Source organism: Drosophila persimilis, unplaced genomic scaffold (genome assembly GCF_003286085.1).
Source record: "Drosophila persimilis strain 14011-0111.01,24,50 unplaced genomic scaffold, DperRS2 tig00000124-arrow-pilon, whole genome shotgun sequence".
NCBI lineage: Eukaryota > Metazoa > Arthropoda > Insecta > Diptera > Drosophilidae > Drosophila > Drosophila persimilis.
The window spans coordinates 11,769,866-11,796,733 of NW_020825294.1; the positions used below are offsets into that span (position 1 = coordinate 11,769,866).

Below are 26,868 nucleotides of genomic sequence, written 5' to 3' on the forward strand. Positions count from 1 at the left end.
TGCATTTGGCGGCCTGGCCAAAACGTTGCTTGGCTCAGTCCCTCTTTGACTCTGGCAACATGTTGCCGGCGTGCGATCGGTGCAGCCCCACGATGAGCCCCATCGTCAGCGTCAGCGTCAGCGTCTGAGTCGCGGTCTTCGTTTTGGCATCTTCGTCGCGAGCTTGGCTTAAATTGTTACCAAACGTTTAATGATCTTCAGTTAGTCTTCGAACTTTTACCGGACCAGTCGTGTCTGCGGCTTCCACCTGCAGCTCCAAGTTCCTCACCGCGCCTCGAACGTTAACGGAATTTTAAACACTACTCGAAAAAAGAAGCAGAACCTGCATCATTTGCATAAAGCAAATAGAAATCGAATCGAAACGAAACAAAAATAGCTCTGGCAAAACTTGACTTGGATTTTGATTTTGTGTATCGTTTCCCTATCGCTTATCTGACATATCTGACATACCTGACATTACCCGCGCGCCCCGCCATCGTGTTTGTTTCAAAAGAAAATAGTGCAACGATATTGGATTGATCTATCGGGAGATACCCACCAACAAAAATACGAAATTGGATTCGGAGTTTCGGTGAATCATGCGAGTCTCATTGGCACTGTGGGGCACTCTGTGCCTGTGGGTGGTTACGGCGAATGCACAGGGATTTATTGCGCCACCCAACGCGGGTCTTCATAATGCGGTAAGTCTTGCTTTCAAAGTGTTCGAGGAACAGCTCGTACATCCTTGTTTATGTAATGTTGAAATTGAACATTTTTACCAGTTTTCGATTATCGTTAATCTCGAATATTCATCATTAATTCGATGCCAGTTCAGATTGTGAGCCACATGTGATGGTGATGTTCCACATTCCTACTGACAAAGGCCGTGCCTCATAAACGTCATCTATCCCAAACAATCCCCAGCCCGAATGTGTGCCAAGCAATCATATAAATGAAAGAAAGAAATATTTAACACACAATTTGCATTTCCATTGAATGTTATGCAAATATTTATTGTGGCCACCAAATTGACACAGTTTTTAGATTGTTCGCTCAGGCCCTTGGCCAAAATGGAATCCCAAAGAAAGTTCCCTGGCGCTGAGTAGTACTCGCATAAATATGTCAGACACCACACTTTTTTGGTTGGACAAGTTTTCAGAGACTGCGCCTAAATCTTAAGCAAATCCCAATCTGAAAATTCCACAGACTTGCATAAGACTTTCTACCAAAAGACGCAACCGCATCCAAATACCAAACGGAGGCCCAGATTGAAGTCCGATCTTAAGCGACTATTTAACAATTCAATTATTCAAATATTTGTATTCGAATTTCAATATTAATTGTGGAAGAATTGTGTGTGCTGGCAGCATTAAAAACGAAAACAAAAACGATTTTCAACGCCTCAATGAACTTTCCCTTTTCACAAAAATATTTTGATCGGCCTGGTGGTGCGCTCTACGGAGGGTGGGGAACGGATCTTGATTAAATGAAGATGCAAAGGAAGCAAAGCGCCACGAATCGGGGCAAGAGTAAGAGCATCGGTAAAGGCATGAGACAACGTTTAAGGCATCGTTGCGGGCCGCTGTAGGCCGCAAACCTGTTCGCTTGGAGTGGTCAAGAAAATGAATACAAAAAGAAAACCATCTTTCAACTGCGGATGAGCCGCAAAACTGCAGAGTCATGTGAATGTTTGAGAATTTCCTATGGAGTAACGCATTGGGGCTTGCAAAGTTGAAGGTCTCTAAAGATATTTATGTTATCACCTAGATAATTGATTATCTCTAAGTTTGATTGGAGTTGATCTCGGCTCCAAGCCCATGTTGATGTGAGCTGATCGTGTTTGGCATCCGCTGTTACAGTTTTCACTTTCATGGCTAAGTCCAAAAACTTTTGGCCAAAAGCCACAACAATTTACGATGTGAAATCATCAGTTTTGTTGTCTCCTCTCTTTTGGTTGCCTAAGCTTTATTGTAGGATGAACTAATGCCTATAATTGAGACTTGGATTACGTAAAAAGATTAATTTCGATATTGTTCAAGCTGCAGGCAATGTTTTGATACGGGATTATGACGGGCTGGCGCTGGAGCTGGAGGACTGGAGGACTGGGGGACTGGAGGGAAAAAGTGATGAAGAGACATTGATCATCAGAGCTGATGTGTGTGCGGCTTTGGAGTGCATGTACGATAGACAAAAGGAGATACATGTATAAGAGATATACGTGTATAGAGAGAGTCGTATGTGTCCCTTGAATTCATTTTACCCATCACAAATCACAAATTTCTTCAGATGAATCCCATCTCGCACTGCATTGTCCTTAACCTTTGCAGCCATTGACGCAGCCATTGACTTGCCGATTTCCTTTTCAATAAGCTCAGCCATTTTTCCAACCAAAGCGTTGGAAAAACGTGTCTTGCACCCGATAGCTGCCAACATCATCTCTCACCATTGACATAAGTTTGCTTTGGCAATGGCCTGCGATTGCGATTTTGGTTGCAACAGAAGCAGCATCAAAGGCTTAGCCAAATACAAAGAGGGAAAAAGTGCTTTTCAGCCGTATCATCATCTTCCTTTTGTCTGGCAGTAAACAGGAACTGGTCGAAGCCGATGCTGATGCCGATGCCGAGGTTGGAGTCGAAGTTGCAGTGGATGTCTTAAGAGTTTTTTGTATTTTGTTTTGTTTTTGGGACTTGGCGTCTTTTCGGTGGCTCTGCAATTTCCTTTATGCGATTTGGTTTTTGTTTTTGCTATTGCTTAATTTTATTTTAACTTTTATTATTTTGTACATTTATATTGCCTCACGTAGCATTTGCAGTTGGGCTGCTGTGTCGTGTATTCAGAAATTGCCGCCAACTTGGCAGCTAGCAGCCAGGCAGGCAATGGCAATCGGCTGCTAAGCAACAGAAACATCTGTTGCCCAGCTTCCACGTCCATCCAGTCCAGAGTTCACTGCGAGTGCGCTCCAGTCCCAGTCCCCAAAACAGAAATCCCCATCCATCCCGACAGATACAACAGTTTGCTGTCTGTCGTCGAACATGTTTTGCTGGGCCTGCCCGCCTGCCTGCAAAATTGTTTGCAAAACCTTTTTGTTTTTGCTTTTATTCAATATGTTTATTTATATATTTCTTCTTGGGCTTTCACTTTTGCGGATTTCAGCAATATATAAGATGATATATATATATATATATATATAGAAGAAGACATAAATTCTTAAACAGAAGAAGAAGAACTATCGCCATTTGGGGATAGTAACTTCTAGTAGTAACATTTAAAACACTAATTATTTTATGGTCTTTAATTGATAACCGATCCTAATGGAAGGCTTTTCACATACCCATAAGCCGAAAAAGCCATCCGTGATATTATACAATCGATCTTACATTTAAAATGTTTCTTATTTATGGTATAGCTTATCATTTTCGATTAAATGTTGCCGAAGCTGAAAATATGACAGACATTTCCCATTGATTTACCTGTGGCATTCATTAAAACTGGTTGGCAATAATTGTATATATCTGACAGACATGCCCTCGGTCTCGGCCGGCCCTACAACCTGTTCATTGTCGGTTGGCTTTTGTTGCCTCAGCACCAGAAACAGCACCACTAACATCCACAGCAACAATCATAACAACTCGCCGCACATTTCATTGTAATTTCTTTTTGCGAGTTTGGTTCTGGTCGTTTTCATGGCATGGAAAGTGGGTCAATCGAGAGATCTTTATAAGTATTGTTGTTCGGTTGCATATTTATCTGAAAGATATTTCAGTAAAGTGACAAACTGTTAATGGATTTGGCTTGAAAAATGAAAGTTGTTTTGTCGAGCCACAGGAAGGTGTCCACTCGAGAGAAAGAGAGAGGATGATGGCACTTGCTAGGGCCGAAGAGCTAATCAAGCTTAGGGCCCAATCATCGCACCCCGATCGTCTTTGATGAAGTCTCTGTTTCCCCAGTTTTCCACTTGAGGAAAGTAACAAGCTGCCATTAGCCAGGCGCCACACTAAATCGATTCGCATCAAACAAATCCCATTGCGATCGCCTTTCAGCTGCTAACCACAAACAAATAAAATAATTGAACGCTAATCACACACTGAGAGGAGGGGAGGAGGGACCCAATTGGGGTCTGGTGGGTCTGGGAGTGGGCCTGCCCCACCATTAGTTACTTCTTTCTCAATTTTGTTTATTTTCGTTGGACGCCGTGCGGTCTGATTTAATTTGATTTGCTTTGCTTCCAACTGGTTTTCAGTTTTCATCTGATTGAGAATTAAATCAATTTCGCTTTTGAATGAGGGGAAAATTGCTCGAAAAGTAAATGAAACCGAAGTGTCATGCCTGATTGGGCAGAGGAGTAAATGGAAATGGGAATGGAAATGGGAATGGAAATGGGAATGGAAATGGTAATGGAAATGGAGTAAGAGTGCTGCCCAGGAAACGAATGTAAACTCTAAATGCAGTTGTGATATAACTTGGATTATGAAATACCCTGTTCAGTTGAGTTTCTCCAGTCTGTGACCCACATTTGAACCTAAGTAGAACGTCGCGATGTTGGCTGATTAAAAGTTGAAGACAAATTACTTCCAAGAATCGCGGATCTCACGCCGGCAGACTCGGGACACGTGTATGGGGGCGTCTTCCGCTTTCAATGGTTCCTCATTACTCTTCCGACTTCTCAATTATTAAGTCATTAACATGAACTGTGATCTCTCCCGTGCAGAGGAGCGTCTGTTCCGTATAATTTAATGGAAACGATCGGAGGCATTATCTGAGGAAACAATAATTTCACATGCCAATTGCGGGCAAACCTTTTGGCTATTTAAATGACGCACAGCGTCTGTCAGAGGGGGAAACGGGAAAAGAAAGTAAAAGGGCTCGGCGATATAACTCATCGCCTGTTATTGACAGGCGGGCGGCCGAGTGGCATCTCATCTGTGAGATCATTAAAAGTCGCTTGGATTTCCCAAAAAACAGCAATGTCAGATAATGTTCGAGGAAAATCGGGTTTCTCATAGTTATTTTTGCCTTACAAATTACAAAATACGACAATTAGGAATTGGAAGTTGGAGTCGCCTGATGAATGCCGCAATTAAATGTGGTATGTGCAGTAAATATATCAAGGCAATTTTCACCCACCATGGAGCAGGCATCGGCAGCGGCAGCAGTACCCAGTAACCAGTACCCAGTACCCAGTACCAAGTGCAGCAAGTGTCAACTTCCGCATTACTCATACGCCACGTGAAACGGGTTTGGCGGCAGTGTACTGCAGCCTCAGCTGCATCTTCTTTCTCGCAATAACTCAACACGACTATGGCCAAAAGTCAAACGATCCTCGCCGAGGCTTCGCTTACCCCACACGTAATGCAATAGCCAAGCCCAAAGATCTGGTCGGGACAGGGACCTCCGAGCCTCCCGAGGCAGTTCAAGCTGAAGCTGGCAACCCGTTATTGCCCGATGCTGTTGCACTTTCGTTTTTCTTGTTGGGGCTCTGCCTTTTGTCTGGGTGAAAAGTTTATTGCGCGAAAATGAAGAAGCGTTTGTTGCTGGCACAGAGTTCCAAAACAAGATTTGAAATAACCCGCTGCTGCTGCTGTTGCTGCTGATGATGATGGTGTGGCACTGGCAGCCTCCAACCCAACTGCAATGGAATCTGCAACTGCTGCTGGGACTGGGGCTGGGGCCGGGGCCGGGGCCTGGTCTGGCCTGGTCTGCCGAGAGATGTTGCAAGTCGACGACGAGTTGCATAATTTGTGTGTCCTCTTGGCTATCTGGTGGGAGTCGAAGTTTGGAGGGGTTCGTTCGCCGTGCCTGAAAACACTACAAACTTGTCCATTGATTTGCACTTTATTTCTGTTATGAGCGTACAAAGAAATTATTTAATGGAATTTTTGTGGTTTTCGTGGTGCAATGGAAAACTGGCGGAAAAGCAGTACGAACTTTCGTCTCTGAATTGTGAAAAAATGAATTGAACAGTATCGCATTTCGAATTCGGGTTGGGCCCGAATAGGTTAAAGGCTATGGGAATTGCATTGTACTTTGGAATCCTTGAAAACCGCACTGACAGGACATTTCATGGGTTTAAAAATGTATGGATAAAAGGGCAAAATGATAGTTAGACCTGAAGGACCATATCAACAGTGGAAACCACATTGCTGATGCAACTGCACATCCAACTTCGAATCGGAGAAGTCAAAGCACTCGAGGGGAGATACTCTGGTTAGTACCTGTCAGATGCAAACACGCCCCCAACTTGCAACAAGCTGCAACCCACTTCACACTCTAGTGCAGCCAGCGTCCGTCTGCCCTCGCTGCTCCTTCATGGCACATTATCGCCAGCGGCCGACCGAATACCCCAAAACTTTGGCCCCACTCCCGCAGCCTCAGTCCGCCACTTTCAGTTTATTGTTGCACTGGAGTGGAGTGGCGTGGAGTGAAGAAAACACAACAAAGGCAAAGGAAAAATCAAAAGAAAAACACTTTTCGCAAGCTTCGCTGATTTTGAGCACCGCAGAAGTTCCAGAGCTGGCATTTCAGTTGCATTTTCGTTTCCATTCGCTGGCGGCGTGTTTCTTCTTCGGCACCCAAAGTGTTTCGTTTTGTTGCAAATAATAAAATTTAATTTGCTGTGCGGTTCTCCTCTTCTTTCCATTTCGCCGCGGCTTCGGCTGCGCACTTGAGTGCATCACTTGGGCATGCGAGGCAAGATGGAAGATGCTAGATGCATTAGGCTTTCGATTTCATAAACTCAAATGAGTCTGGGGTGAAGAAATTTCGAATGTGTATCGATCGGCAGAGTGGAGCAGAGCTCCACAAAAGCCGCTAGCCGACTAGCCAGAGAACTACGGACCTGCGGCGATTCCCGAAACGGATAAACGCTTAGCAATTTTCTCAGATTACTGACATATGTCCGGAGCTCCCATCCAACCTCAAGTTCCAGCGCCGGCTAAGGTTAGTAACCGCTGAACAATGGTCAGCAAGCCGGCCAGATGGGTCTAACGACATTGTCGCGCTCCATCCCATCCGTCCCATCCGGGTAATTGCTAAAAACTGTCACGAACTGCAGCAAAACAGTTTACTGACTTCGACTTTGACTCGACTCCCGTTCCGAGCCCTGGGTACCGCGGTGGCAACTCGAAACATTTGTCAGACCATAGACCCCAAGACCCTAGACCAGGGACCGGAGGCCGGAGACCCTCCGAAATTTGCATGTACAGACCTCCGAGAGGAACGGCAGACCTGGCGCGGCGGAGCTTGCGTGACCGGCAACAGAAACGGGCACGAGACCAAGCTGAAAGCCAGCAATGTGAGCATTTGGCGAATCAAGACCAACGAGGCAGCTCCGCCGATAGGGTAACCGATATAATCTCAAAATGACTTAATTGGTTCCTCTGAAATCCAGGGAGCGGGGCGGGAGTGGAATGAGTGTAATTAAAAGAACTTCACTTTCGAATCCCAGTCAGTCGGTGCTGGCGCACTGCTAACCCATAAATTATGAATTCCAGTTGAATATGAAAAAGTTGTTCATTCGACTCCGCTCCACTCCACTCCGAACAATGGCGGGCCATTTGACAAATGATATGCCCGGAGGGGGCATATTTCCAAATGCAGTTGCATGCCTGAGAGAATTGCTGAGGCAATGCTAATACGTAATTAATGCATTAGACAGACTTTAAAACGGACTCCCAAGAAACATCTGAACGTATAGTTGAGAGTGGGTGAAACTGTTGAATCGAGGAATGCCTAATTGGATTTATTGGAGTGGAGATATGCAAGCTAACCAAAGCAGATTGCTTGGACTGAGAAGTATCAGAGAGTCTGTGCCATTATTTCTAGGACAAACGGAACTTAGTGAAAAATACTTTACTACGAAGACCTCGCGAGAGACCTGCTACCATCATAATCATCACACACACACCTCGACCTTACACCTTCACACTTTTCCCACAATTCGCCAAGTCGAAGTGTTATCCAAGGTCGAAGCCCACATATATGGAGACCCCTAGCGAAACAATTGCCTGACCTGACCCATATATCTCAAACAGCCGAAAGACGAACGCGACAAAAGCTTAATGCTTCGCATCAATTGCAATCGAGTGGCTTCAATTCAAGTGACAGCCCATGAAAATGAGTAGACAAACAATCCCAGCTCAATGGCTGTGAAGTCACTAAAGTAAATACGAGTTCGAGTTCGAGTTCGATTTCGAGTTGGTGCTGGTGTTGAAGAAATATCTAAGGTTTCGGTGCCATTGACAAGGCAGGCAGAGAGATGAATGGAGAGAAAAATTGCACAGAAATTACAAGCGACTGGAATGATGAGCACAGCACTCGCATAACAAAGGTCCGAAACTTAGACGTTGGACGCTGATGAGCGTGGAAAGGACTGGGCGTGTCGGGGCTCTGTCAATGGAGTTTCACTGCGAAATTGAGTTACGAAATCCGATGAATGCAAATCTTTGGGGCACTTTCGGGCATCTCTTGAGCAAGGCCAAATTGCAATGAAAGCGAAATTACAATATTTTTGACGGTTCTCCCGATTGTTCACTACTGTCCATCAACAGAGCCAAGCAAATAAATCTCCGGCTCGATCTCGATGTGGGCGCCAGCGGTCTCCGATTCCGACAGCTACTTGAAGAGACGCCGAAGACCAGACAAGCCACAGATACAAAGATACATTGTGGCACGCAATTCGCTTAGCTGCGTGCGCCAAATTTATTGAATTGGAAAGTAAAATTGCAGCGTATTTAAATTTATTTCCAGCAATAATATAATTTTTGGAGGTTTGTATTTTATGCGGTACTGACACGCAATTTGGATCTAATAATTATGAGGATCTTTCAGGCGATTGTCGGCGAAATAATAATTTTGTTATGATATTATTTGGCCGATACTCTTAGTGTGGTTTGGAAATTGAAAGTGTGTTGAGGTTGAAAATTGAGTCGTTTGTTTGGGAAGATGATTATGGTTTTGTTAGTGATGGATTGGTTGGAATAATGGTTGAGACGTGTGTATTGTTCGTAGATTTGTTCGAACAAAACCCATTAGACTTCTTTTCTTCACTCACTTTCTATTTGAAGTTCTCTAGTCAAGTGCTGACCTTCCTCTGCTCGGACAGATTTCTCATTTCGAGACTAACATCCGAACTAACATTCATAACGATGGCCAGTTTAAGTATTGACTTAAAAAACACTTTGCAATTAGCCATATGAACATGTTAATTGCCCAAAACAGCTGGCCCATAAACCCAAATTTCCCATGCCCATGTCCAAAACGAAGCCAAAGCCGAAAAACGAAGTGGGTTTATTCAAATTACAAACTACAATTGCTCGACTCAGTTTAGTATCTCGAGTATCTGCGAGACACAGCATCACGGCTCTGACGATGCAGCCACTGACAGTGCTAATGATATAATAAATCTTCAAAGCTCGTAAAAAGTGTCAGAGTGTGTCAAATTAAACGCATATGAGAATAGCTTCCATGCACAAATCTTCTCGCGAGGCGACAGCCCGCTGCAGGTGGAGCGTGGCCCAAATAGCAGCTACCTGTGTGGGCCGCGTGGGTGTTGAGATGTATGTGCATCTGCCAGGAAGCAAGTTTGTGCAACTTTTGCCATTGGCACTCTGCCTAATTCGCGAACTCATTTGGCTGCCTCTCATTCAATTACTCGCGCGTTAAATTTGTATGTCACTCGACTTTGAGGCGAGAAAACAGTCGAAATGGCATTAACTCTCAACTTTGTTGGATTTGCAGGTGATTATGCAATCTTGGCGCAGATTTGTGGATGCAAGAGATGCAATTAACTGCGAATGGCACTGTTGGCGGAGGATCTAACGGTGGCACACGTTGGGAAACAAGAAATATGGCAATGATTAAACAAGTTTCCACAAGACTCGAACCAAGTTCTCTGTGCAATTTGTAGGCTCCCATCCTTAAATCATTTTAAGCACTATTTTAGAATACCAGACCGAATGCATTTCTATCAGAAATGCACACTCGTGGGTCTGAAAATATATACTTTCAAGTCGTGTTAATTTTTGTACTCAATTTAAAAACCATTTTATATCACATCAATAATAATTTTATAACGCCATCTTCTACAAGATTCCATTTGAGTTCCTTCCAGTTCTTCCAGCCAAGAACATTATACAACATAACTATTTTATTAGCCCTCAATTGTCAAGTATCTGAGATCTTAAAGCTTTAAAATGACCAAAATAGCATTCACAATCACACACAATCTCATACTCGAACAATTTCGGGGTCTGGCAGACAAATCGCGCTAATTTATAAACAGTTTTACAAGCAGTTTCCCTCTCTTGTGAGTAGGGGCAGTGAGTACTTGTGAGTAGTTGGGGCAGCGATAGCATCTCCAGTATAAGCGAGGAGTACGAGTGCGAGTGCGAGTGCGAGTTCGAGTACGGGGAGCTGACCAAGTTTCTTTTGGCCCCTTCTTGTTTGTGCAAAGCGATTGTTAAATAACATTTGTGCTTGTTTCTGCCTTTATTTTGTGGTGCTGGCGGCATTTGCTTGGAACCTTTCATTGTTGCTGCCGGGTGGCTTCTTTCGCGTTCATGCGGCCAGTGGATACACACTATACCATAGTTGTAGGTGTTGGCCAAAGCCTCGCTTGAGGCAATTTCTAACTTACCTCAGTTAATTACACAATTTTATGTAAATTTCACTTTTTCCTGTTGCTGTTGCTGCTGCTGCTTTTTCTGGGGCTTTTGTTGCTGGGCATTCTTTTGTTCGGCCGTAAATTAATTACTTATTTGCTTAGCCGCCAACAATTTTGTTGGCAATTAAAATTCCTTTAGGAAATCCACAAAAATATTTGTTTCTTTTTCGGGGCATCTCTGAGCCAACTGCAGGCATTTGTCGATTGTCGGGAAAAGTGAAAGGGAATTGCCAAATTTTCGGATTGACCAACAGTCTGAATGGAACCCGAAACGAGGCAGCAACTCTCAAAAAACTAAGCCATCAAATGCCATCAACTCGTGCTTATTATGCACATTTTATGCCGTGTGGAAACTGTCAACAGACACTGTCGAGGGGCTAACCAGTTCTGGCAGTTGCTAGAAGACCGAAGCTGTGGACTCTGGACGGTGCACTGTGGACCCATGCCCATATTGCACAGTCAGTTCTGAACTGTATTCAGATGGGATCGATGAGAGGCTGAAGCCGATGTTGAAATGATGTGAGCACGATCTAGCTGATTTGACTTAGATTGAGATGATGCCCTGCGATGATAAGCAAGACAATTTAATGAGCCGTTAAGTGCCGATTGCAGCACAACAATAAATCAATTTTGGAAACGATCTGGCCTAGATTTGGGAAACGATTGCCTACTTAGATGTTGAAATGTGACAGAGGACTGATATTATTTGAACAACAGTTTACTGATAGCTATTGATAGAGCATCTGCTGGGGAAATCACTAAGGATAAAGTAGATTCTTATTTTTCGAATACACCGCGAACAATTGTCACCATAAAAAGTACGTTATAATTGGCCCCCTTGTCCAAACTGATGGCAAACAAAATAGTTGAATCTATAAATACAAGAGCAGCTTCGTTTCCCACAACTGCACATGAGTAGAGTACTCTTTTTAGTGCCCCATTAGCGAACAGTTGGAATTGATGCCAAAACTGACATCTGACATGTGCACCTCTTTTTATGGCCAGAACACAAGTTGCACAACATGCCTGCAAGCGCCTCCAAAGAGATCCTCAGATCTTCAGAGCCGACTCACTAAAAACAACCTTGAAACTTCACAAACCACCAAAATTCTCAAAGAAGACAAAAAATATGCAACACAAACAGCCAGGGGAAAAACTCTATAAACCAAAATGTAGTGCAAGACGTAGAAGCAAATGCTGCTTGTGCATGCGGGGCAGGCAGGAAATCCGAAAGGCAATGGGGAAAACGGGGCCAAATCGGATGCCATTGGCCATCGACACGACCGAAAAAACTGGAAAACCTGCAAGTTTTAAGAGGCCGCGAACCGTTGCGCAACTGGGGACTTGAAGAATTTGTGGCATCGGCTTTGGGGTAGCTCTTAAGTAAGCAAAACATCTCTTGGGGCGCGTGTGGCAGATCTTCTGATTTCAACTATTAAATTCTAATTAGCATACACAACTTAGCTGCTGGCTAAATGTCTAACAAATCACTTTCACTGCGAAACGAAACCGAAAACAAAACCAAGACCGAGACTGAAAACGAAAAAAAATTTCCAAATTCGCTTTCATTTTGTATCCCATCCAGACGGGGCAGTCTCTCGTAATACATGGAACCCGATGTGCTATGTGAAATCAATTATGAATTATTAACAAATTAGCTGGGAGTTCGAGTCACGTAACTGACAGATACATCACGGATCACAACGCCCCATCAAACTCGTGAAAACTGTTGCTTTCGGCGGGATCTATCTTCGAACTGGTTTGCTATCACTACCTCTTCTACCTGATGCCGGCAATCTCACGCCGTATCTTCTCTCATTAGCATAATGCCCATTTGACTTGACGGCCCTCTAATGAAAACTTATCTGACATGAAATAGAGTTTGTAGACGGCTAACTGACTGCTGACCAAACCCCTTTTAGCTGCATCTTGGGAACTTTCTTCGTACATCCAAAGAAAAATATGAGCTGTTAATCAATTTTTGGCATTCCACGGATTGTAATGTAAGTTTTGAGAAGAGAAGGTGGTTGTGTGCCAAACACTTGAAAACTGCATTCAGAATTGCAAAAATTGTCTTATCAATGAGACTTGTCCCATTGGATCGTGGGAAACCCCTTCGAAGACCAATCCCGAAATATACAATAAATTTAGGCTATTATGATTAATAGTTTTGCCCAGTCCAATGTTAGGATACTATCTTTTGATATCTGACACTCAGATTTTACAACGCCAACACTCGAGTTGTCAATCACTTGACACATTCAACCACAGTAGTGAACAGTGAGGCATCAGTGAGGCGTGGGCTGTGGTGGCATTTGGTGACAGCGACAACCACAAAACCTGCCGACTGCCGGTCTGCCGGTCTGCCGAAGAGCTACACTGCGCATGCGCAGCGCATTAGCTGGTCATTGATTGGTGGCTCGCACTGGCATTTAAAAACGAAAGCGTTTTGCATACGAGCACAAGTGCCGTGAAAATGTTGAATGAGCACGCTAAACCATGAAATTGACATGTCGAACACAGGCGGACCCACAAGAGGAGGCTGGGATTGAAAGAAAGGGAAAATGAATATGACAAACCCTATGAAGACAGGGTTCAGTGGCTTTGGGGCTGGGATGTTGACTGCCTTCGCAGCGCCATTGGCAGTTGATTGATGATTGATTGAGGTTTTCACCAGACGAGCAATTTGTAGAGAAAAGTCATGTTTCAAGAGAAAGAAAATTGTGATTTCAGAAAAACCCAAATTGATGATACAGATGCATGACAAGCCATTGTACGAGCTGAAAAACTTGCCAACGAAGGTTGGATGAGATAAGCCACGAGGACAGTGGTGCGAAAGAAAATACTTGCTGGCCAGTTGTTTCCAACTGTTGTTGAACGAAATGTTTTCCCAATTGAGAGATGTTTACCATGTCAGAGCCAAACCCTCTTGTTCACCTGTTTCCTCCACCAAACACATTGAACTTTTCCCCGATTAGGTTGCATAATCAAACGCCGTCCCACTGACAGATTCATCATCATGCACAACATCTGCTGAGCCATCAGCAGCGGCATGATGAGGCTCGGCATTAGCCGCAACAACATAATTACCATGCGAAAAGAAAGAGCTGTGGATGGTCTGGGGAGAGCCTGATAACGCCTCAATCTCGCATCGACGGAGACGGAGCCCAGCAAAAAATAAGATTTATGAGCCGGGCAATTAATTTGTACATACAGCACTTTAGCCATAAACCAAACAGAGAAACAAACAAGATCTAAGCCTGCCGCTGTGCAGCATCTAGTCGCGTCTCGGCTTCATCTTCTGCTTCTCCGGAACTCTCTTGGAACTGTGTTGGATAATCATTGTTGTACAACTTCTGGTCGATGCCCGATGTCCGACTTGGCCAAGCGCAATGCGTATACGCAGTATAAGTATGACAGGCTGTTCAAGGGGTGTGCTTGCCTGAGAGATTGTATAAGCGATTGCTCCATGGGAGAAGCTTTCGCTAATGCCAATTGGAGATGCCAGACAATGGAAATAGGAAAGAGTTGATTTGCGGGTAAAAAAACGTTCATATTAGGACAAATTCAAAGCGATTTATCTTTTAAACTAGCGATAAAAACGTATATTAAGGTCAACCTGATTTGTGATCTATCATTACGTCATCTCTGTGCAAGCAAGTTCCGCCACCGTGCCACTTTTGTGGACTTCAACTTGACCGACTGGCCTCCATAAAGGACCCCAGAGCATTAGCCTCCAACCAATCCCAATACGCATTATCTCGTTTTTGGCATCGAAAATGGAGCAGCAGCAGAGATAGCTGTTACCGCCGCTTGAAACTGGTTCATGTCTATTTTGGGGCGAGTCGAGGGGTTTTTTCTTTTTTCTGTGTCAGTTTTCATTTCATGCCAGCGAAGGTGAAACACGCTGATGATGGATCTGAAGCTGGTTTTCTGCAATGCACGATGATGCAATGGTGATGGAAAGTTGTACGAGTAATCTCATGTTTTGCCGTCTCTTGCTCTCATTGCAGCCCTTTCACAACTCGCATCGTCGCCAGCTGAATCTGCAGCAGTACAATCAGCAAAACTTTGTCCAGGCAGGCGTCGAGCTGCCCATTCCCCACCGCCAGCAGCAGCAGGCGCAACACACCCATCTGCACCACCAGGCACCGCAGCAGCATCGTTTCGGCCAGTTCCCACAGCACCAGCAGCAGCAGCAGCAGCCGCTGGCGCCCACCCAGCAGCAACCCCACGGCAATCAGCAGTTCCAACGGTCCACCCAAAGCCAGCTGCAAACGGCTCCTCAATTCCCTCAGCAGCAGCATCAACAACAACAGACGCAGCAGCAGCTGCCCTCGGCTTCCAGCAATCTGGATCTGCATCATCAGAACTTCTTGGACTTGCGTAACTACGCAGGCTCCCAGCAGCAACAGCACCCCCATCAACAGCAGCAACAGCAACAACAGTTGCCCCAACGCCACAAGCAATTTGGTAATATCTGGCATCCACTATCCTGAATCTTTCTGTCGAATAAAGTAAAAATATAGTAAAATCAGCGTACACGTTAGCGTCCAAACATCTGAGGTTGCTTACCTCAAGTATAACTCATTTCGGCTGGAATTCGATTATTCCAATATTAAAGCAAAGCAAATACAACGCAGTGGCTGAACACTCTTCTTGCAGTCATCCTCAGGGTACATCCCATCTGATGTATCAGTATTCATTGGTAACCTTTGGACGCAAACGTGAACGCAACCATTGTAGAAGGCACCTACAAGGTAGTTTTGTGGTCATCCCTAGTTAATTCTTGACGGAATTTATGCTCTATCTTTCAGACTCCCGCTTGCAGTCGACCGCTTTCCCACCACAACCCTCGAGGGAAACCTACCAGCAACAGCAAACCCAGCAGCAGTTTTCCTACCAGCAGCCCCAGCAATTCGGATCTCAAGTTTTGCCTCAGACCACACAGAAGTTGCCCAGCCAGGCGCCTGTGCCCACCTTCCAGACTATTCCACAACAGACTCCGCATCCCATCCAGCACCAGCAACAGCAGCAACAGCAGCATGGCCAATTCAACTATCAGCCTCAGCCAGCCCTTCCGCAGTACCAATTGACACCCCAGCTGGGTCTGCCTGTGCCTCCACTCTTCAGCACTTTGCAGTCCACACCCTTTCCAGCGCAGCCCACGAGAGAAGCTTTCCAGCAGCAGCAGCAGCAGCAGCAGCAGCAGCAGCAACAGCAACCCCAAGGTCAGCAATTCCAGCACCAATTTGTGAATGCTCCCGCTCAGCACCAGCCAGCAGATCAGGAGTACAAGCAGAAGCTCATCCAGAAACACGAGCAGTTTGTGGCCAAGCAGTACGAGAAGTCACAGCACAAGGTGCGCCAGCAGCATGAGGAGTTCCTGGTTAAGCAGCACCAGATTAAGCAGCACATCCTGCCGACGATCATCACCCAGCATAATGGAAACTACCAGCACTCGCCCTATGGCGTAGGACCGCCACGTGGACGCCCGGTGGCCCATCCCACCGATTACAACCAGTTCAACAGCGCCCTACAGCAGTACTACAAGGAGCACCCAACCACGACGACGACCACGACAACGACAACCACCACTGAGGCCACCACCACGCCCAAGAAGAACATCTATGCCCAGGTCAAGTCGGAGCTCGGAAAGTATCCCAGCCAGAAGGGCGCTGGCAAGAAGCCTGTCAAGACCTTTGCCCGGGATGATCTATTGAAGCAGCTGAAGGCAGCCCTCTCAGAAGCCCCGCAGCAGCCCTTGACTGGCAACAAGACCTACGACGAAATGGATCTTCTGCTGCCCAATGGCCAGAGAGTCCAGGTGATACGCACCACGGATCCCAACCTTGTGCAGGGTCAGAAAGCTTATTCCCAGGAGCAGCTGCAGACCCTGCTGGCCCAACAAGCGCTGGGATCAGAGGCCAAGTTGAGCCTCAGCGATGTGGCTCCCAGCAAGAGTAAGGACCTGGAACTGCCCGGTGGTGGTAAAGTGCAAATCCTGCGGTCCCCAGATCCCCAGGAGTCCGACACCCTCCCAACCGGATCGCTGCCGGGAGGTGTAGATCTGTCCAGCCTGGCAGCTCTATATGGTGGTGGAGCCGGCGACATACAGGGCATTAGCAGTGGAGCCAACAGCATCGCCAGCTCGGCCGTCATCACTTCAGATTCGGATGAACCACCCTCCCTGGAAGAGCTGGCCAAGCGTGGACTTATTCCCGATGGCTATGAGATCGAGGGTCTAAGCCCAAAGTCCGAGACACAGGCAACGCCAGCACCGGCGGTACCGGCCAAGAAGAAGGCCACCTACGTGTACCTCGAAGAACAGGCCGATGGCAGCTTCAAGATCCAGGGAGTGAAGGCCAATGGCGAGAAGGAAACCAAGCAGACTGGCGCGGAAGTCGAGAGCATTCTGGAGAGGATCAGGAATGGTGAGATCAAGCTGCCCCCTTCTGTGTCCCGTCTGACCCTTCCCAACGATGAGCTCGTGGAGATCAAAAGCGGAAAGATCATCCAGACCACCCGGGCCCCACTGACAACGACCAGTAGCACAACAACCACCACAACGACCACACCAGCTCCATTTGTTTCTCGCGGCACGCCCAGCAATCATCGTCAGTATCATCCCTCCCGGACATCGACCACCAGCACAACGACTAGTCCGCCCTACACTCCTCGCTACAGCCCCATCTATGAAAGCAGCACCTCCAACGCGGCAGCTGCGAGCCTGATCCGCACCACGCCCGCTCCAGTGTATAGCTCTTCGCCGGTGACAGCCTCTTCGTACCTGGGAGGAGTCTCTGTCTCCACCCACCTGCCAGTGGTTACCGAACGTCTCTCGGATCTAGCCCACACACCGGAGCTGCTGCCACCTGCGCCTCAGTATGCTGACGCTCTTGTCCAGGAAACCGAGAATACAGAGAAGGCAGCCCAGGCTGGTCCGGGTGTTACCTCCGTTCTGTCCAATCCGAGCGAGGATTTGCTGCAGATATTGAAGTCGAATGGGCTCTTTGCTATGGCCAAGTACCTCCGCCAGTCGGGATTGGATAGCATTCTTAATGAGACAGGACCCTACACCATATTTGTGCCCACTGACAAGGCCTTCAAAAATCTCCTGGTACAATTGGGTGGACCCGAGCGCGCAGAGGAGAAGTTCCAGTCCAATCCAAGACTGCTGAGTGGGGTAAGTGTGTGCACTTCATGCCCATGCAAGTTACTCATATGCTCTTTTGTAGTTATTACTTCACCACGTGATCCCTGGAGCCTTTGAAATTGCCACGTTGCAAGACGAGATGACGGGCGTGTCCCTGGCTGGAACCCAGCTCCGTGTCAATCAGTACAATATGCACGACCAGGAGTGGAACGATGTCACTGTAAGAAAACCCAACAATCTTTCCCTAGGCTGGTTAGCTTTAACAATCACATCTCCCAATGCAGCTCACTACCATCAATGGAGCCATGGTTGTGCTGAATAAGAAGGACATCAAGATCCCTCAGGGAGTGGCCCATGCCGTGGATCGTGTCATGTTCCCACTGCCCGTAGGAGATCTTCTGCAGACTCTGCAATCCGATCGCGAGGGTCGCTTTAGCAACTTCCTCAAAATTCTTTACACCTCTGGACTGTCCGAGAAGCTGCAGAGCAAGGGTAGGGAATGGATTGACTTAATTAAATTTGCTCTCTAATTGGCATTGAATATCATCCTTAATGTTAGGTGTAAAAACGTACACTGTTTTTGCCCCAGTGGACAAGAGCTTCAGTGAACTGGACTCGGACACGCTGGAGAAGCTATACAATGATAAGGAAGCCGCCGAGCAGTTTGCCATGAAGCACATAGTACCTGGAGCTCTCTTCTCCGCTGGTATGCGTTTCTACCAGGTTAAGGACTCGCTGTACACGGGCAAGACCGTGATTCTGCAGAAGACCTCTGCTGGAAAGATCAAGGTGAATGATGCCCAGATGGTCACATCCAACATCCCTGCCACCAATGGAGTGATCCATGCCTTGGACGGCGTTCTTTCGTGAAGAGATTAAAAGCTGTCTGAGGAGATTATATCGGCCTTGTTATCGCAGTTTTTCGTGTAGCCTTAAGAGTTAGATTAAGCGAGGAGGAGAAGGAGTCTTCATCAACCACATCCAAAATTGTTAGTGAAATCTTGCCAACGCCTTGGGAGGGCCGAAACAAATTGCCGTCTTTCGAAAACAGGTGCAAATCCGCAATTAGACAGAGATGTACACAAAGATTTGGTGCTTTCATCAACTTTCCTGTATTGTATCTTTTTCGCCTTCATCAAACAGTCATTACAAATAGTTCAATTTAAGAGAAGAAATGTGTAAAAAACCAAGAGTATGGAAAAAGAATGGGATCTAATCTAAGTTCATATCTAATTTATTATTTTGGCATTACATTAAATGCAAATTAATTTACAAAATTATGTAAAATAAACAAAATATAGTTAAGTATACTCTTTTCGTATAATCAAATTATTGAGCAGAGTATTCAAGAGTATTTTTCAGATGTAAAAGTAAGTAGCATCAAAGACTATCTTATGTTGCATGACGGATACAAAGGCTGTTGGACGGTCGCCATGTTAAAACCAATGATCGTTTTATTTAAAAATAAAATGTTAGATCTGTTTCACAATATTTTCCTTCGTTGCTTTCCACTGACATTGCAAACACTCTTTCCATCAAAACATATTTGCGTTTTTCTTTGAAAGATAATCGTTGAAAGCAATATGATGAAATGGTATATGCATAAATATAAAAAAATGGGTGATTTACAAAAAAAAAATTACAAAAATGTAAAAAATAAATCATAAAAGAAATATTTATTTAATTTAAAACAGATATTTATTTTGTTTGTTCTACACCGCTTTGAAAATTCTGGTTAAGAGAGGCAATAGTCTTATTTTCTGATGATAATACATTTACTCGTACTCCTTGTACTCGTAGCCTTGTACCGCCTTTTCAGCGGTAGTTGATTCCGAGCTTACAATTTCTCCTTGACAAGAAGCAGAAAATGCCTTCATGCACATCGTAAAAATAAGACTGCAGCGACAGAAAAAAAGATTTTTTATAGTTTCCCAATTGATTTTCAAGACCTTCAAGTTATACAATAATAAGTTTACTGTGTTTACTTAGAGCATTTTCTCGACATTTCCATTTCCTCTCTGTTACCTGCGCGGGATTAAGGGGGCAATCTACGAAAACGAATGACAGCACTTTGGTTGACAGTAGGCTATTCCGGTATACTATGAAACTTCTGCATTTACTCAAGTTTCCCCAGGAATGTGTATCTTTGGGTTCCTCCTACTTTCGTAAAACGTCCGCAGATAAAACAAAGTTGAGTATGAACACCATAAGATAAGCTTCATCATTAGTGGGTTCTTTTGATAATTACATTTCAGACCCATGAAGCTAAGTGCACAAACTTTTGAACCCAATATGTTCATTATCCTCATGCTCTTGACGTAAATTAAGGTGCTGCAAGTCTCTTATCTCGATTTCCTCACCAGGCGCTTTTCCCAAATATTTTCGTGCATTTACTCGAATTAACACAACCAAACTATCTAGAAAGCGAGTACATAAATAGTTTGCCCAGCCGCATTGCATCAGTGTATTTTGGGAGGCCAAGATGGTAAGATCTGACTGGTCAGGAAGTGCTCTTAATACTAAACGAACTTCTTATTACAGATCTGGCGTTTCTTTGCTATTTTTGTACTGTGGGCTGCGCTTACGGTAACGAACAGTAGAACTCAATCAACAGAAGAAGCAATAGCAGAAGCAACAACAATAGATCCCAAAAATGAAAGAGAATCCATTTTATGCACTATATTTCCACATTTACCAATGTGCCAAACAACCACTGCAACTATTGAAGAAACAACAACCACCGATGCACCTACAACTATAGAAGAAACAACAACAACCGATGCACCAACAACTACTGAAGAAACGACAACAACCGAAGCACCTACAACTATAGAAGAAACAACAACAACCGAGGCACCCACAACTTTAGACGAAACAACAACAACCGATGCACCAACAACTACTAAAGAAACAACAGCCACCGATGCACCTACAACTACTGAAGAATCAACAACCACCGATGCACCAACAACTACTGAAGACACAACATCAACCGATGCACCTACAACTATAGAAGAAACAACAACCACCGATGCACCAACAACTACTGAAGAAACAACATCAACCGATGCACCTACAACTATAGAAGAAACAACAACCACCGATGCACCTACAACCACTGAAGAATCAACAACCAACGATGCACCTACAACTATAGAAGAAACAACAACCACCGATGCACCAACAACTACTGAAGAAACAACAGCCACCGATGCACCTACAACTACTGAAGAAACAACCACCACCGATGCACCTACAACTATAGAAGAAACAACAACCACCGATGCACCAACAACTACTGAAGAAACAACAACCACCGATGCACCAACAACTACTGAAGAAACAACAACAACCGATGCACCTACAACTACTGAAGAAACAACAACAACCGATGCACCTACAACTATAGAAGAAACAACACCCGCCGATGCACCAACAACTACTGAAGAAACAACAACAACCGATGCACCTACAACTATAGAAGAAACAACACCCACCGATTCACCAACAACTATTGAAGAAACAACAACCACCGATGCACCTACAACTACTGAAGAAACAACAACAACCGATGCACCTACAACTATAGAAGAAACAACACCCGCCGATGCACCAACAACTACTGAAAAAACAACAGCCCCCGATGCACCTACAACTACTGAAGAAACAACAACAACCGATGCACCTACAACTATAGAAGAAACAACAACCACCGATGCACCCACAACTTTAGACGAAAAAACAACCACCGATGCACCATCAACTACTGAAGAAACAACAACAACCGATGCACCAACAACTACTGAAGAAACAACAGCCACCGATGCACCTACAACTACTGAAGAAACAACACCCACCGATTCACCAACAACTATTGAAGAAACAACAACCACCGATACACCTACAACTATAGAAGAAACAACAACCACCGATGCACCATCAACTACTGAAGAAACAACAACAACCGATGCACCTACAACTATAGAAGAAACAACAACCACCGATGCACCAACAACTATAGAAGAAAAAACAACCACCGATGCACCTACAACTATTGAAGAAACAACCACCACTGAAGCGACAACAACGGAAGAGGCAACCACAACTTCCAGCACTTCATCAGACAGAAGCACGGAGACCACGACTTCAGCAACCAATTCTCAACCGAATCTAGAGCAACACATTCATTATCACGAGATATTTGGGCCGCCGGGCTTTGCACTGCCCTTGCCAGGACTTCCACTTCCACCCTTGATATTTCCCGGACCTACCTTGCCACTAACAGAAGCTGATGCTTCCATACTTGGCATTTTTCCTATTCCTCCTCCGCCTTTACCGCCACGTCTGCCAAGACCCCCAAGACCGCCACCACCGCTCCCGTTTTTCAACATTTTCGGGAAATAAATAACAGTTCATATAAATACAATAAATACATACATAAATCATCAAAGAAATAGTTTTTTTTAAAACTGGTGTTTGGTTACTGGTGCTCATACGTTTCCAGGTACTTCGTTTTGAAACTTCGAAAATGTCTGCAAGGTTATAACAGAAATCTAAGCTCAAAATGACAAAATGCTTTCCTTTTTGAACAGTATCATAATAGTAGCTTAGCAACCCTCCTCAAAATCAGGTTCCCGTTAATTTCCTTGAAATAGTAATGTTTTTAAAACTAAATATTAAAAAAAGTATCAAAATATGAATTAATTAAATTAATAGAGTTAGATATTTTGATTTATCACATTTTTCTTTTAGAGAAAAAATAATTTTCTTGTTCCGAGAAAGATTGATTTAAAAGTTTGAAATTGAATCACATATATGTACATATGTATGTGGGTTGGCGTACCAAAATCCCAAATGAGCCCGTCGTCCCCAGACGACGAGCAACGATGAGCCCATCACCAAAAGAACGACGAACAACATGATCCCATCACCAAAAGAACAACGAACAACGATTATGCCATCACTAAGAAGACGACGAGCAAGGAAGAGACAACGGAGAGAAAGAAAACGACGACGGTACCAAAAAAGACGCAAAAACGACGACGGCCGCTAAACGACTCAAAATAAAGAATACATTTAACCTAAAACATTAAACACAAGTTAATTATTAAACCTAAAGTAAATAAAAACCCCACGTATAAATATACATATAAACGAGGGGGAACGTTGTGAGTTGCTGCGGACACCGCAACTCTACGGTTATACCCGATACTAAGTCAGTATGGCTCTCCTCCGGCAGACGCCGCTAATATTTAACGACACGACAAAGAGTGCGTGCGAGAGAGACAGAAAATCAGTCTGAGCGTGACGTCGGGCGCTGCGTAGCCAGTGCAAATTGATTTGCTCCTTTTGGCTATGAAAATGATCTGATCTGATCCAGATTCAGCAACCTGATAGATATGGTTATTATCTATGATTCTGCGTTTTTAGTTTTCTCAAATCTGCAATATTGTGGATGCAACAGATTTTCGTCCTTTGTGGGGGCGGATGGGGGGGGGGCGAAATTCTGAGATATACGTTTTATAGTGACATCTTAAAGGAGTGTGTGTACCAAATTTGGTTACTCTAGCCTTAATAGTCTCTGAGATTTGTGGTTGCCTCAGATTTTCGTCCTTTGCGGGGGCGGAAGGGGGTGTGGCGAAATTTGGACAGGAAACGGTCAAGGTCCGATATCACAGGAGTGTGGATACCAAATTTGGTTGCTCTGGCTTTTATAGGTTCTGAGATCCTTGAACTCATATTTTGCAATTGGCAAAACCGACCATGAAACCTGTGTGTTAGAGTGAGACAGAGCGAGAAAGAGTGAAATTGTTTTCGTGATTCTGGCTGTAATAATTATACGATCTGGTTCAGATTTTGCACTCTAGAAGATATAGTCATCTTCTACGATTCTGCGTTTTTAGTTTTCTCGTATCGTCAAAATTGTGGATGCCACAGATTTTCGCCCTTTGTGGGGGCGGAAGTGGGCGGGGCAAAGTTTTGAAATATTTTTGGAGCAGTGACATATCACAGAAGTCTGGATCCAAAACATCGTTGCTCTAGCTCTTATAGTCTTTGAGCATTAGGCGCTGAAGGGGACGGACAGACGGACAGACGGACAGACGGACGGACGGACAGACGGACAGACAGACATGGCTCAATCGACTCGGCTATTGATGCTGATCAAGAATATATATACTTTATGGGGTCGGAAACGATTCCTTCTGGACGTTACACACATCCACTTTTACCACAAATCTAATATACCCCAATACTCATTTTGAGTATCGGGTATAAAAACCGTGTTTAATAAGAATACGGAATAAATAATTTCGTTTATATGTATGTAAGAAGTTAAAAGATCGGGTTGGCAATCGGATTTCTAAAATTTTCATTTCCAAGACTAGATTTTGTTTATTGAATAATAATTACTTGACTAAATGTAAGCCCAATTTTAAGAGTGACCGTAAGCAATTCTTTAGGAATGTTAGCTCCAAACGTAATTCGACACTTTTTATTCTGCACTAGTCTGCGAGTCTGTTCCTTTCAAAACCTTTCCCTCTGTTCTTACTTCATCTACCAATATCCATCCATACCTTATCCCATTAAAAAGTTCCAGTAAATTGAATTAGGCTATACAGATAATATACAGGCTATACAGTAAAGTTTTTGACTGAGTAAATCATAATCTTTTTATCCATACACTTTTTCTTCTTTGGTTTCCGACTAAACTATTTTTCTGTATTAAAGCCTATCTTAGCAATTGTTCTCAGCGTGTTTTCTTTAATTCCTCTTTTTCTAAACCGCGTTTTGTCTCGTCCCGGGTACCTCAAGGTAACCCTCTAGGTCTCTTGGAGTTTATTGGTTTTTTAAATGACCTTCCCCAAGTCTTAATTTGTTCCAGAGGTCTAATATATGTGCGATTTGGTAGGAAGCCACAGAGAGCAACAGAGTCTGTTGAGATAACGAGCAAGTAACAGAGAGAGAGACTAGAAGCGGCCGTCGAACAAAGAGAGGAGAGAACACAGCCTCAACGATCGACGCCATTTAATTCGGTGCCAAAGTCTCACTCCAGACACACGCCAATTATTGGTATTAATCTAAGTAAAGTTAAAGCACAGCGACCATTGCAATCATAACTAATCTTAAATAATATTCATAAGTAAAGACTAATTATAATAAAACCTGGTGTCCTGGACTAAAGTATAACTAACGAAAACCCGGGGCCACATATACATATGCTGATGAAGTCAAGCTAGGTTTTTCCTACAGATAACCCGAGTCCCGAATGCTTTGTCTTTGTACCCAATTTATGACTTAATTCCCTTATATCCATATATCCACTTTCTCGAATAAAGTCAAAGGAAGTCCTGTGTCTGGTCTCCTCACTACCAAAAAGTTTCCAGATATTATCGATTCCGTTCGAAAAATTCCTCATCTTTTCTTTGTTTATATTCCACATTAGCATTGAGGTGACAGTGTATGTGTGTAACAACCAGATGGAAACGTTTCTGACCCCATAAGATATAAATATTCTTCATCAGCAGTCCGTCTGTCTAGGAGAGCAACCAACTATAACGTGCGAACGCTTGAACTACGCTTTCTTCTGGATGTTATACACATCAACATGCACCACAAAATTATTATAGTTGAACTTCCATAACTCGAACGACTGTAACATGAATTTTCTATATTTTCGAACTGAAACTGGTGGCAACTTCGTTGAGGGAACACATTACCTCCAAGTCTGTTAGTCGAAGTCTCCATAAGTCTCACGATTTTTTGGATTACAGAGGTTCTACTTATGGAAGTTCTACTGTACATCTATCCCGAAACTTTTCGAATTGCTGTTCATCCGAACTGTTATTGCACTGTAAATGACCACAGAATGGTGAAGATGTAGTTGTTATGTAGTATTACATAACAGTTAAATGAAAAACATACAGTATCCACTCTGAAAGCGCCACTGTGAAAAATTCACTTCTACATGGAACTTAAATGTAACTTTCATTAGTTATCGATGGGACTCTACATTAACTAAAATTAGATCTACATCGCAATCTACATGCACATTTTCTATCGAAGAAAAAGACATCACCACTATATCGAACGACGGTCATTTAGTTTTCAGAGGAATATTTAAGAACAAAAGGTATAGAAACTTCCACAAGCAAGTTTTTTGAAGTTTAGCTCTCAAATCTTACTTACATGCATCATTTATCGCTTTTCGCTCATTCACTTTCAAACAATTTATATCTGGCGTTTAAGTTTGGTGGGACTTGCTCTCTTTGTTTTGGGATTTGCTCTATATTTCGTGATGGGATGTACTCTCTCCGTGACGTGATTTTCAGTGTCCCTTTTCAGCTCAACAATGTCCCAACATTCCATACTCCTTTACGGCGCGTTCACATTCACATTCACATCCTTTACTAACATTCGGCATACCATAAGATAAGGATATTATAGAACTGAGAAAATCTTTGTCATCTCAAGCTCCAATATGTGCAGAAACTAGTCAGTCTCTGTTTTAAAGCTGCTTAAACGATATGTTGGAGCTTATTGTCTTCTTACAAAGACCAAGAATGGAATACATATATGTACATATATACATATATGAATAAAATATCAAATTGAGAACATTTATTTATTAAATACGTTTTAAAACAGCTTTAAAATAGTTCAAATACAATAAATGGGAGTATTTGAAAGTAGTTAATCTTGTAGAAAATGTATTCATCAATGAGATAAAACTATGTGGGCAGGGCTGATCTAGGGTTAGGCAGGGTTCTATCTAGTTAGTAATATTCGACGGAATATCAAAAACGAGGAATATGTGTATTTGAATTCGTCACCGTATTTACTGTATATTTTTTGAGTTAGTGGTTGTGTGGTAGAGTGCCACCCCATGGCCACCCCCCCACAAACCTGCGATGATCCTCTGCAACTGAGAGAGGTGTTCGATTGGAGCTGAGTTCCGCTCGTTCACTTGGGGGCGGCGACGCTTGCGCCTTCCAGTTGAAAGCACTGCGACACCGCAGTCCACGAAAGCTCGAGCTGATCTTTGTAGTCAAACACAACGCCTAATGGCCGGATA

At 44.0% G+C, this 26,868-nt stretch overlaps 2 protein-coding genes across 2 annotated transcripts; both read left to right on the forward strand.

The window, feature by feature from the left end:
• Window positions 1-248: 248 nt before the first annotated feature.
• On the forward strand, window positions 249-18,999 carry LOC6598085 (putative mediator of RNA polymerase II transcription subunit 26). Its single transcript, XM_026987659.1, has 6 exons — window positions 249-680; window positions 14,653-15,112; window positions 15,457-17,825; window positions 17,878-18,015; window positions 18,080-18,287; window positions 18,355-18,999. Exons 1-6 carry the CDS (start codon window positions 579-581, stop codon window positions 18,663-18,665), a joined length of 3,588 nt encoding a protein of 1,195 aa, XP_026843460.1. The 5' UTR covers window positions 249-578; the 3' UTR covers window positions 18,666-18,999.
• A 1,493-nt stretch (window positions 19,000-20,492) lies between these two features.
• LOC113565452 (cell surface glycoprotein 1) lies at window positions 20,493-22,199 on the forward strand. Its single transcript, XM_026987473.1, has one exon. The coding sequence runs from the start codon at window positions 20,493-20,495 to the stop codon at window positions 22,197-22,199; it is 1,707 nt and encodes a 568-aa protein (XP_026843274.1).
• Window positions 22,200-26,868: the final 4,669 nt, after the last annotated feature.